This window comes from Camelus ferus, chromosome 14, assembly GCF_009834535.1.
Source record: "Camelus ferus isolate YT-003-E chromosome 14, BCGSAC_Cfer_1.0, whole genome shotgun sequence".
NCBI lineage: Eukaryota > Metazoa > Chordata > Mammalia > Artiodactyla > Camelidae > Camelus > Camelus ferus.
This window is the reverse complement of record NC_045709.1, coordinates 27,658,201-27,671,342: the sequence shown is the minus strand read 5'-3', so window position 1 is coordinate 27,671,342 and position 13,142 is coordinate 27,658,201. Positions and strand designations below refer to the sequence as shown.

At 45.1% G+C, this 13,142-nt stretch overlaps 1 protein-coding gene across 1 annotated transcript in view; it reads left to right on the top strand.

Annotated features, from left to right (window-relative positions):
* Positions 1-13,142, top strand: part of MYO16 (myosin XVI) — a 437,171-nt gene that overhangs the window by 205,755 nt on the left and 218,274 nt on the right. Inside the window, exon 15 of the mRNA XM_032496671.1 lies at positions 5,790-5,907. Coding sequence (XP_032352562.1) covers positions 5,790-5,907 — 118 coding nt within the window. The remainder of the gene's footprint in view (positions 1-5,789; positions 5,908-13,142) is intronic.

The following is a 13,142-nucleotide window of genomic DNA, read 5'->3' as shown; positions in this document are numbered from 1 at the left end:
TCAGGTGGCTGCCGGGTGCCTGTCCCTTGATTTAGACACACTGCTGTGGAGCCTGGTCCTGGCAGGAGCTCGATTCTATGTGCTGAATGAACAAACACAAGAATAAAATAGCTACTATTTTCACACCTCGGAAACATTTAATTACCCCAGGCTCCCCAGACTAACTGACTCTAATGAAATCACATACACTTAAGGCGGACAAACCGTTTGTATGTCATCAGGACCTGGTAAGTCCTGGTGAGTGTGTGTGTGATTTACAGAACCACCGCTGTCATGTTCTTGGGCTCTGTCTTAACCTGCTGTTAGTTCAGACAGTGGAAGTTTTCTCTCTTCCTTTTTGTAAAAAATAATCTTTTTTTTTTTTGGCCAAGATTAAGGAAGTCATATTTATCCAAAAATTTTCATTTTCATTGCCTTGGGCCAAAAACCCATTATATTTATGTATCAAAATTATGTTCAGTTCCTTACATGTATAAAAAGAATATAAGTTTTGTTAAAAATAAGTCAACATGCTCTGCATGACATTCAAGAAAATGCCCTTGTTATATCATTTCCTTGACAAAAAAAAAAAAACTGCACACACGGCCGGCCAAGTTACAGCAGTACACGCTCCCTCGGTGAGAAGTTCAAGTGAGGTCTTGCAAATAGGATGCTGCAGTCGCATTACAGTTGTTCTGATACTAGATTTACAGGCCTTGCTCCTCCAGGATCTGCCCCGCACGGACCTTGCCTCACACCTCTTTGCAGACAGACACCTGCATTTCATTCATCAATTTTATATTTAAAAGTGTCTGGTAACAATGGAGTGAAAACAGTTGCTGCTCATCTCAGGTCATTCCCTAAAACAATGCCATCTAAAAGTCCAAACGGTAGCAACCTAGAAACCTATCTTCGCATGATGGAAGCTGTGTAATTTTTGCTCGTTTTTGTGTCCACCTGCCCTTTATATCTTGTAGCTGCAGGTCCGTTATTTCGGCCTAGGTGTGTTTACGTGGCAGTATTCTGGGAATTTTACTATCAGATTCCTCATTTAAAAATGAGAGGAACTTACATTTAATTGACAGATAAATGTTATGTCCTTATACTTTCCACTTTTGAATAAGAAGGCCTTAAAATGAAATCTGCTCGTATTCCCAAGCATATGCCTGATTCTGGATATTTTTCGCTTTACAAAGAATGTATAAGCACTCAGTTCCGCATGTGTCTGTGGTATCGTATGTGTTCACTGATGACTTTATTTCATAACTGTTTATTAAGCTTGAGCTCTATACTGAGTTCACAACCCTGCAACACAGCTCAAAGTAATTCATCATTTTGGGTCAACTTGGGAAGAAGAGCAGAAACTTTGTTCAGATATTGCAGTATACCGACTAATGACACTCAAGGGTTAGAGAATCTATAAATCAACACGGTTATAGAATAGACTCAGGTTAACTAATAAAATAACAGGATCTATGGGCTTAATTGTAATGCCCAGAAATAATAGTCTCTACGTAAATTATAGACTGAAACACTCATTTATCAAAAAAATCCTTTGAAGAAGAGCAGGCTACATGATTTCTAACATGCATTGTCGATTACTTTATGTAAATTGACTTTGCATTTTCACTCAAGTGAATGCAGTCTAGGCTGCATTTCTTTGGGTAAGATAGCCATAACTTTTCCAAATCAATCAGCATCTGGGAACCAAGGTTATAACTTCAATGCAAATTTCAAGTAAGACCCTTTCTAATTCATTTGTTCGTTTTGTTTGTTTCTCATGGCAAATTAAGGACGTCATAACTAAGTGATCTGTAGTCTCAGGTTTGAGTAAGTCTTAAACTTCATGCCAGTTATGCTATTTTTGGTTTCCATTTAAATTATCGTCCACATGCATTCCCTTCAGCGACAAGACATTCTTGAAAATTATCCAGCTGCAGCTTTTGCAGAGAAACCCAAGTGAATAAGCTGTACTAAAACACGAACATTGGAAAAATTTATGAATTGACTGTAAATCTTTGTAGCATCACTGGGGTTCTGTGAAATTGTGTACATTTACGAGATGGGCTGCTATTTCCCGCATGAAAGAGATTGTGTTCAGGAGATGAGCAGAAAAGAACACCCTTGGTGCGCAGAGCTCCGTCGTGCAGGGCTCTCCGTCCCGCGCAGGGTAAGAGGGCAGGGCCGTTTGCCAGGCAGCCCTGCAAGGAGGGATGCGAGTGAGCTGAGTCAGATGGTGAGACACCCTCTGCGGTGCCACACGGCAGACACAGGGCGTGACACTGCCACGTGATGCCATGTGCAAGCAGACGCATGGTATCTTCCACTGGGAGATACTGGTTGAGTCCAGAACAAACAATTTGGCCCTGGATCATAGAGAAAAAAGTCATCGAAGGTCATTCTGATGAGCAGTTACCAAAGAATGAACAGCAGAAAAGCCACAGAGACGCAAAGGGAAAGACGCGGGGCGGGTCTGCAGCGTGAATCCTGACACGCCCGGGAGCAGGGGTCGCGTTCCTGCTGGTGACGTCCATGGCGTCATTAAAGATTTATCAATCAGAGATTACTATTTGGAGTATGGGGAGCAACAACAACAGCAACACAAAAATGAGGGGATTTAGGAGGAAGCTGGCCCTCTGTAAGTTCCATGCTGTCGAGGTGGGCGGTGCAGAGAGGACGGGAAAGAGGCTGAGCTGGTGGCAGACGGTGATGCAGAGCATCACGCACTGAGGGCCAGGGATGAGTTTTGGTCATTTTAAAGCGGGGAATACACACATTTTAAGGGCCACACAGCTGTGATATTTCTGGATTTTGATCTTACACTTGACTTGTCCTGCCTTGAAAGTCTCCGTAGGCTTGCATCCCGGCTTTGTGGGGAATGCGCGTCACCCGGGGGCAGGGGTTTGGGTCCCGCCCCTGCAGACTCTGCTTGGTCTCCCTGTACGATCTCAAAACAGCTGAGATCAGTTAAGAGGCTGTTGTTCTCATCCTTGTGTGGGAATTTCAAACTGTGGAAGCAGGGACTTTCCATGCAGTAGGTTTATTGGAACATAAATATCGTGTTTTTGGGGAAATAAAAACACAAAAAACAATTGCCTGGAACTTTTCACTAATTCTTGCCCAAATGAGTTTCAACTGCAAGACACGTTCAATTTCTTTTAAGTTACTTAAACAAACGTTTATTGAGCAACTGCTTTCATGCAGCAGAGTGATGGGGCCAGCTTGATTAAGCCATTATTTTTTATTGAGGAGGTTACAAGATTTTACTTTGAGAAAATGCAGTAGGTTAACCACTAACAGGGTAATAGTGCATCCCTGTTAGTGGCAGAACTATTAAAATTTTATAGAAATAATTTACAATGTAATTAGACACAAATCATGGCAATAAAGATGTGAATCAGTAAATACTGAGGAAATATATACTGACTTCCCTTTGCCTATATTTTTGCTTAAAGTTTTATTACCGCACAACATTCTCATGATTTTGTTTTAAAGTTAGCAGAACAGTATTAATTTTGCATCTCTCAACATATTTGTTTAGTGCCACCTATTGGCCAAGTGGATAATTACAGATAAAAAACTGATTATTTCAGTGTAACCAGTGTTTTAATCTTGGATTATGGACCAGCAGAGCACAATGAAAGAATGCCATGTGTTTATATTTTGTTCAGTGGTTTTACTTTTATATTAGTTTTCTGCCCAATATGTCTTTATTGTTATTTTGATACAGTGATTAAACACAGCCGATTCTGCAAGAGATGGCTTGGGTTTCAGTCCCAGCTTCACTATATACACACTCTTGGGAACGGACTCAATCTCAATTTTCTTTTCTATAAAATGTTGTGAGAATTAAAAGAAGCTATATATACACGTATACTCATATACATACGTACATATTTATATGTATATACAGTTACATATAATTCACACATGACTTTATATTTGCGCACACGTATATAGATGGACAGAGAGAGTTCTGGCACACAGTAAGTACAGTATAAATGCTTAAATGTTCTCTGCTATTACTGACAAAAGCAAAATTAACCCTTGTTATTTGTTGAGTACTTACCGTGTGCCAGGCACCAGGCTGAGTGCTTCATACACCTGACTCTGACAACCAGTGAAAGAACAGAGGAAAATGAGGTTTGGAAATTAATGAAACTTGCTCAGTGTTACCTAATTTGCCGTTAGCGGAGCTGGACTGTGGGGGTGGCAACTTCTCACCCCCGAGCACACGCGTGGAACCATTACCCTGTACTTTCTGCTGGGCCACGTGTCATTAATTATCTTTCATATTCATTTTCTATTATCGTAGAAAATTAACATACTATCAGATACAACACCAATATAACTAGAAGCAAAAATATTTTAAATATTTTATTCTATTCCTTTTTATGAATTTTTAAACCACTGTTTAATGTAATATTACAAAGGTTTAAAATGTGATATAATTACACTATTAATTTTCCATCTTTTTATATTAAATTATTGGGGAAAAAACAAAAACTAGGACCTATATAAATACTATTTCAAATGTTTTTTTCAGAAATATTTCTGCCATCACTACTATCAACTCACTATTACGGTCTTTAAAATGAAGTTATTATAAAAAGACCTAAATCATAGGGTTTCTGTAAAGAGTGAGTGTTTCTCTCCAAAAGTTCAAACTTCAAAAACAGACATTTTAATATATTTCATCGTTACCACAATGTTTAGCACTTTGATTTGTGATTAGAATCAGTGTTGTTTTATAATCTTTCAAAATATAAAATACTTGCAGGTGAATTGAATACCTTTATTAGAGCAGTATCCAGGAAGTTTAAAAAGTAACAGCAAAGTTTTTTATTATTTAGAATAAAGCTCTCCAAAAATACTATCATCAGAAATTATCAAGTAACACCCAGTGTAGCGATGAGGTATTATTGTGTCCCTCTTGTGGCTGATGCAGGAACTGCACTTAACGTATCAGTAAGTTGAAAGATACAGAAAAAAACCTTTGAACCATCCAGACTTTCATACTTTGGGGAGAATTGCTTATTCATCATCGTTATCACAGGCACACTCAACTGTGAGAGGAAATGACATTTGTTCTGTAATCAACTTATAAGGAAATATGTTAAGGAAGAGTCTCAGATGCCAGGTTGCCCCGAGGAGCTGCGTGAACGACGCTTTCCAGCCGTGACTCCCCGTCTCTGAAAGGGAGCTTGTCGCCTTGAGACCCTGGGTCAGAGGGCTTCGCCTGGAGTCCCTACCCCTGCTCCTACGGGGAGGATGGTTGGCTCGGAGCAGAAACAGGGCAGGGGAGGGTTACCTAGCGGCTCGGGTGGGAAAGAGTATGTGGCAAAGTGAAAACGGGGTCTGAAGAAGTGATAAGCAAATGTTTGAGTGAATTTGTTATTTTTAAAAGAAACTCTGACTGTTGCTTAGATTAACTCTAACCCCTCCCTCCAAAGCCGCAGGAGTACTTGTAGTGTTCAGGTTACAAAGACCAAACAGCGTGTGCTGAGGGGTGTGTGTGTGTGTGTGTGTGTGTGTGTGTGTGTGTGAAGACGGTGTCATCATTCTCCACTTACTCTGAGGGGAGGGAGTCACGTGCTCTGTGTGTCATCATCTTGTTACCATTGGCTACCATTTGAGAGGGAGGATGCTAGTGGTTCGCAGCTGAGGAAAGAGTGACCTTAAAAATCCAGGGCTGAGTTGCGGGAACAGTGGGGAGCCTCTGGGCTCTCGAGTACTCCTGTCTCTTTGCTGTCGCTGCCCAGTTCTATTTAAACAAAAGAGTAGCTCAGTAAATGCTCCCTTTGCTGCAGGTCACATGCATCCTGGAAGCCTTTGGACATGCCAAGACCACGCTTAACGACCTGTCCAGCTGCTTTATTAAGTATTTTGAGCTACAGTTCTGTGAGAGGAGAAAACACTTAACGGGAGGTAAGTGTAAAATTAGCGCGGGGAGAGTTAGGAGCTGCCAGAAGAGGGCAGAGAGACACCAGCGTGGCAGCAACGTGTGTGCTGCGTGTGTGCACGTGTGCTCGTGTGCACCAACGTGTGTGTATCTGTGGGTGTCAGCATGCATACCCAAGGCGTCAAGTTATGACTTCTAAAATTATTGTGAATTGAGAAATATTCTGATAAGCAAGATGAACCTTTCAAGACAATTTTTGTATAAGCTGTGTAATATGAAAGCAAACCAAAAATAGCTGAAATGAACCATACTTGCTGACACAGAAAAAAAATCAGGTACAAGAAATAAATTATAACTTGACATGTAATTCCTTCATGCAACACACATTGAGTTCTATTATAAATAAAGCTTAATCTGTATTTTAAATGATTGAAATTAAAAAAAAACAAAACATCAAAATAATGACCCAACTAAACCCAAACAGAAATGTTTATTTGATTTAAGTATTTAATGTATATGAAAACCTCTAATTTAAAATTCAACTAATTTATTTATTAAAAACATTGTTTTGAAGTACAGTGAATTGCAATGTAGCAATTTGTGTACAGCACAATGTCACAGTCATGCACATACACACACATATTCATTTTCATATTCTTTTTCATTAAAGATTATTACAAGGTATTGAATATAGTTCCCTGTGCTATATGGAAGAAATTTGTTTTTTAATCTATTTTTATACATAGTTTGCAAATGTCAAACTCCCAAATTTATCCCTTCCCACCCCTTTTCCTCCAGTAACCATAAAATTGTTTACTGTGAGTCTGTTTCTGTTTTGTAGGTGAGTTCATTAGTGTCCTCTTTTCCTTTTTTTAGATTCCACATTAAGTGATATCATATGGTATTTTTCTTTCTCTTTCTGGCTTACTTCACTTAGAATAAGTCCATCCATGTTGCTGCAAATGGCATTGTTTTATTTTTTATGGCTGAGTAGTATTCCATTGTATAAATAAATATACCACAACTTCTTTATCCAGTCCTCTGTTGGTGGACATTTAGATTGCTTCCATGTCTTGGCTATTGTATGTAGCACTGCTATGAACATTGGGTAAAATTCAACTAATTTAGAATTCTCTTAGGATTTTATGTCTTGCAAATCAAAACAGATTATCCATGCAAATTAATAACATGAATACAACTGTAGATAGAATGCCTGAATCCACTTGGAGGAATTTTGAAAACTTTTATAACAGCTGTCAGCACACAAACAATGGCTAATTATAATGATCTTTGAAAGAGATCAATTTTACTTGGCGTTTCAAGTAACCCTAACTTCCCTGCAGGAGACAAATTTTGACCATAATTTAGAAACAAATAACCTATATTTTGCAGTAAATGTATATCAAAATCGCATTCTTGCTAAATGAAATTTGGTAAAAAATATATATATATATAAAATATGTATGAAAGGAGAAAGAAAAGGTAATTTTAGATGTGGAAGTTAGATGGTTAAACTGCAATAGGAAAGATTTTGTTTTCTTTTTTAATCCATGGCTAAGAGCGCTGTTTGAAGGTCTACCATTTTAGGAAAACCTTGGAGGAGAAATGTCTAGAGCCTCAAACTCCGGTTTTCACATCCTTGTTTATAACGCCCCAGTGAGAACGTCCCTCTGGGTGGGGGCACAGCCTGACTTCTTCAACTGTGAGCACCACTTCCCCTGAGCTTTCAGGGACCCGTGGTTGGAGCCATAGATGCTGGGAGCTGAGGAAGTTCCAGAAGGTGCACGTTCCGCCCCTCGCTGCTTCCCTGTACGACCCGAGATACCCTCCACCAGTGTGACCTGGGGCTTGTCAGAAGTGCAGGCCACCGGGCCCCAGTGCAGACCTCAGGACTGGGGCTCTGTGACAGGATCCCCTGGCGATCCGTATGAGCACAGGTTTGAGAGGCGCGTTTCTAGCCAAAGCCGGATGCCAGGGTCCTCGGAGGAGATGGCACTTGTCCTTGATTCAATATTCCCTTTACCAGGATGGAGGGACAGTAAGTGGCTTCTGGGGGTCTCAGCCACCACCAACTTTATTTTTTTTTTCTGAATAGAATTTAACATGTCCTCTGCAGGAGTGTTAATTTAGAAAATAATCGTATGCTCTGTAAAGAAGTAGGACGCTTAGGTCCGAAGCCTTCTTCTCAGCCCGGGTGCGGATGGCAGGCAGCCCACGGAGCTTCAGGTGATCAGACCCGCAGATACACCCTCAACCCCGGCCGCCCCTGCCGGCTGCGCCTCGGGACACAGGCTGATACACATTCTTACGGATGAGCCGGAGGCACCTTCAGGTCCCGAAGTGCCCTCTGAATCCTCGAAGGGCTGTGCGCGCCGTGCAGTCTGCGCTCAGCCTCGCACACGCCCGAGCCCGCGCCCGCCAGCATCCTCCCCTCCCCGTGTCGTCCTGCTCGTCCTGGCCTCCCCGTTAACACCCCCAGTTCCGTTCCTGTCTCCTGCGTTTGGTTAGCAGCCTCCTGCTGTGTTCTTTTTAAAATCTCGAAAAATGATTTTGAGGAGGTTTTTATCTATTTTTTTAATGTTAAGAATAAAACCACTTCTAATAAATGACACAAACGTATAAAGTCGGTGCTAGCTCGAGCTACGCTAAAGGACGCATAATGCCTGGAACACACGTGTGTGGGGGCCTGAAGAGCTCGGACTGGGAGTTCAATTCTTTGTTCCCCATTGTGAAGAGGAGAAGGAAGGGCTGCACTCAGAGTGTTTACCAGGAGGGTGAACGTTCCAGCGCCCTGTCTGGGTGAGCCTTGAAGGAGATAAACACTTCACACTGCAAAGCAAGAGACTCACGGAAATGTGACAAGTGTCTCCCAACACTGTCCCCCCCGAGGAGGGGGTCCTGAGCACGAGGATGTGCCCTTCGTGCTGCGAAGCACTGGTGGGTGTTTCGGAGAAGGGACATCTTTAACGAGGACGTTCCACCTGCCCTCCTGCCGATGGCAGCGTGCTTTCTTCCCCCATGTGGCCTGTGTCCAGGCAGCTGTGATGGCAGGCCCTGCAGGCTGAAAGCCGTCCGGCCCGGGGCAGGACACCTGGACTGGGATATTCCACAGGGGCTGCTCCACGTCCTCTAAGCCCGGGTGCCAGCACTCTGGTAACTGCTGGTGGGCTGGCCCAATGTCAGGCAGGGAGACGTGTGGCCCTGCCTGGCTCCCGGCGCAGGGCCACGCTCTCTAGGGGAGGTTCCTTCCTTGCCTCTTCCAGTCTTTTCTCCAGATAATCATGTTACTGTTCATAAATCTTCAAAAATCTGAGATTGAGACCTTCTGAGTCGGCTCGTTCCCAAGTCACCTGCTCCTCATGAACCAGGCCGAGTCCCAAAGCCGCTGTGATCGCGGGAGGCAGCCCGGCGTGGAGAAGGCGGGGGCTTCGGGGAGGAACCTGCGCTTGGCCTCCGGGCTGTGGGTCCCGTGAGCATCACTTGAGCCTCCTCCCCAACTTTCAGATTAAGAGGCAAACGTCTCGCTCTGCAGCGTTCCTCTCAGCGGCGTTGTGCCGCTTACACGGAAATGCACTGCTTTTGAATTTGACCGTTTCTCAGTCTCATAACAGAAGCTGTGAACGGGTTGCCGGAGCTGCCTCTGACTGTGAAATGGATCAAGACGGTGCTGAGAAGGTGACCTTGAACTTGGCACAAAGCCGTCATCACTCTCCCTCCATTTAGCTACAGGGTGGCCTCAGGGGAGTCCTGGTAGCGATGGCATAGGACCAGGCGGTGTGCAGTCCCGCTGCGCTCCTGGCCACGGACACGTGCCGTTTATCCAAGGTAAATCTAACCACCCACCAGACCACTTGTCTGGTGATAATATCATCTCCCATTCTGGGATATTTATTATCAAAGAGGATGCTGTTCTCAAAACACGGATTGAAGGACTTTGAGAAATTCACCACATCCCAGGAAGCGGGGTTTTGATGCTTTTCCTACCTGCGTGATGCTGGCGTGCACACCCCCGAGTCACACAGTAAGAGGAGCTGAGAAGTACCAACTGCGTAACTGAATGCGATTCACTAAAGCGTCAACAACTAAGTCTTTGGAGACAGACGTCTGCTTCTTGCCATTTTGCCAAGAATTGAATTGCAGTCTGCTCTGCCCGTCCTGTGGTTGGATAATTTGCCTGCCCGCATCAGCAAGCATCATTACTTGCAGGCTGCAATGCATCCGGGCTGTAACGCATCCGGGCTCTCGCGGGACTCACCCATCAGCGGGTTCAGGTGACTCACGCACGGGCAGTGGAATATGCTGGCTTCCTCATGCCTCGTCCCATCTCTGTCCCCCTCCAGTGTTCACGGACGTCCCCCTGTCCCAGCGCAGCCACCCTGCTGTGCATCAGCCTCCTGGAGCCCTTGGGCCGCCCAGCGGTGGAAACACACTGGTTTCCGTGTGTGAGGACAGCACTGCTCTGGGTTTTCCGGGGCCAGAAGGTTCTCAATGAAGTTCCACATCCCTACGTTTTCTAAGTTTACCCTTGTTTGTAACCCCCTTCCCTTCAAAGGACACTGACCGGCTCACTTTTTCTGGTTTTCAGAACTGCTTTTCTTCATGCCATCGCCTCGTTTACCTGCATAAGTAGTAACTAAAAAGATAACGTGCTTCGGTGGCTCAGTGACACGTAAGGCAACCATGCAGTCAGGCGTGTGCTTACGCCTCAGCTGTTCTCTCTCAATCCATCTAATCTCGTCAGAATGTCACCTCCAGCCTGGCAGCCCCGGCTCAGACCTGGGACTGGGCCCATCCTTTCAGAATGGCATTGTGACCTGAGCCTACGAGGGCCACTCGGCCCTCCATCGTCAGTGTCCTCTCAGAGCCCCATCCCTCATGGTCTGCGTCCGCTGGCCACACTGGTCCACGTGAGCCCCTCGGCTCCCTGACTCCAGAGTGTCATGTCTCCTCTTTGCTCCGAGGTCCCTGCCTCCCCTCCTGGTCACTGGCCACGCTCACTACTGGTCTCTTTTCAGTGGTTACCCTGCTATGTTGGCTTCAAGTCACCTCTTCAGGAAACCGCTCTTTCTTCCCCAAGCCCGTCTCTCTAACGTGCCCCCTCGATTCCGCCCTCATCGCCCTGGACCACGTCTCCATCCACGTGTCTTCCGCAGGACTTGTCAGCACCTGGGAGCGTGGCTATTGTCTGCCTCTCCTCTGGGATGGAAGTTTGCTGATGGAGGGGTCCTGTCGGTCCCGACGCGTAGTGGGCGCACATTAAGCACTTGCTGGGTGAATGACTCGGAGGCGTGGCTTGTGACGTCACCTGGAGTGAAGCCGGCATCACTGGGTTCAGGGAGGGGACTGTGAAAAGCCCTCGTGAGCTCGTTCCTGCCAGGGGGGAGCACTGTCGCTGAGTGTGAAGTACGTAAGGAAAGTTACCAGTATTTCACTCTGGGCTATTTCTTCACTTAGAGCTGATTCCCTCCATAATTAGAGTTTGTGTACGTGAAGACTGGAACCGCTGTCTTCTTCCTGAGTGTGGGAATGGGCCAAACAGAAACACGCTGGGGGTCCGCAAGGCAGGGGGGCCAGGGCCCCCGTGTGGGGAGTGGAGCAGATTGGGCTCCTTGTGTCTTCTGTGCCTGAGGACACCCGAGTCTATCGAAGTGGACATCGAAGCTCGCTGACAATCGGAGATGTCTTCCATAAATGTACCCCTTGGGAAACTTAAGCCTTCGAGTGAACACGAACGAGATAGAAAATACATCAAAACCTTTGCCTTTCGTTTTTTCAAAACTTGACTTTCCAGTAGACAAACCATCTTCACGGATGTCGTCGTCAACCATCCTTTGTGTTGGCCTGTCAGCAGTTTCAGAGTGCTCTAAATGATTGCATCTCCTTTGAAGAGCAGCACCTTTCAGTGCAAACAGCCTGGGCTATGGAGATGAGCCCCCCTGGGTTTACGTGTGGAGGGTCCTGCTGCCACAGGATTTAAATGAGCCACTGTTTTAAAAGCACCTGGCGCAGAGCCCGGTACCCAGCAGGCACTTTAAACGGTGGTTCCTTCCTCTTGGAGTCACCGCAAGCCGGGGACCCCTGCTGCTTCTCATCCACTTCCGATGGGGAAGGTGAAGTTAGGAGGGACGTGGAGACTCCGTGTCAGGTTCGGGACTGGGACCGTACTTCGGACTCCTGGTTGGGGCATCATTCGCTTTTACCACCACCCTGCACTGCTGATGGTGGATAAGGACGTCAAGAGGAGTGAGTGCCGAGGTGTGAGAGAGACCACCGCACTGTGCTGAGTCACCAGTGACGTGCTTTAGGTGACTGTGGGCTGGGCGTGATGGGGCTTTCCGGGAGGAGATGCTGAGGGGTCGTGTGTTCATAAGCACGTGGGTGAGATGTGGGGGCTGGAGGCCTCTGGACGTCAGTGGTCAGGGTGCCAAGGGAGAGGGGACTTAGTTCTTCCGTCTCCTTTCGTATTTAACAAAAATTGGTTCAGCTCTATAAAAAACTTTCACTGCATATCACAGTATTTATAATCTGCAGACATGAATATTTACCAAAACTTTTTGAGAAACATACTCACATATATTTCTGGAAAGATGGAGAATCACAAGTATATGGCCAGTCAAGAATGTTTCTGATAGAATTTTTTTTCAAATATACAAATTTTGAGAAGTCAAAAATTAATATAAATTTTCTGTGCCTGGACACTTGCATGAAAGCATCAGAAATCTCTAACTTCCAGCTCTATCGTTTTCCCTTCCATTATTCCAGTTTCATTTCAGACACAACAAAAAGGCCCCATATTGGGAAGAATATTAGAGTCTCACAGAAATTTGAATTTCTGGTTGTTTCGTGTTTTCTTCCATCTAAACGCTTCTTCAAGATATAATTAAAAAACAAAACCCTACTGCTCAGAATTCTGCTAATCCACAGCAATTTCGTTCACTGCTGGAGACGCGCTAACTAGGGTGATTATTGATTGTGCTGTTTCTGAAAGATGAAAGGTATTGAAGTCTCTCTGAGGTGGGATTGGATTAGCTCTGCGTGCTGCTTTAAATTAAGCTTGTGCCCTGGCTGGGACACGTGGGCGTGAGGCCAGCCTCCGCTCTGAGTGCAGACGGCGGTGGTCGGAGGTCAGCGCTCAGCCCCGTCTTCACCTGACAGTTGCTTTAGTTGAGGGCCGGAAAGCGGCAGCAGAGACGACCATGGCAGCTCATTTCCTGTGTGCGCAGAGTTTTAAAACTATTCCTCTGAGCAGGTCATTACTTCA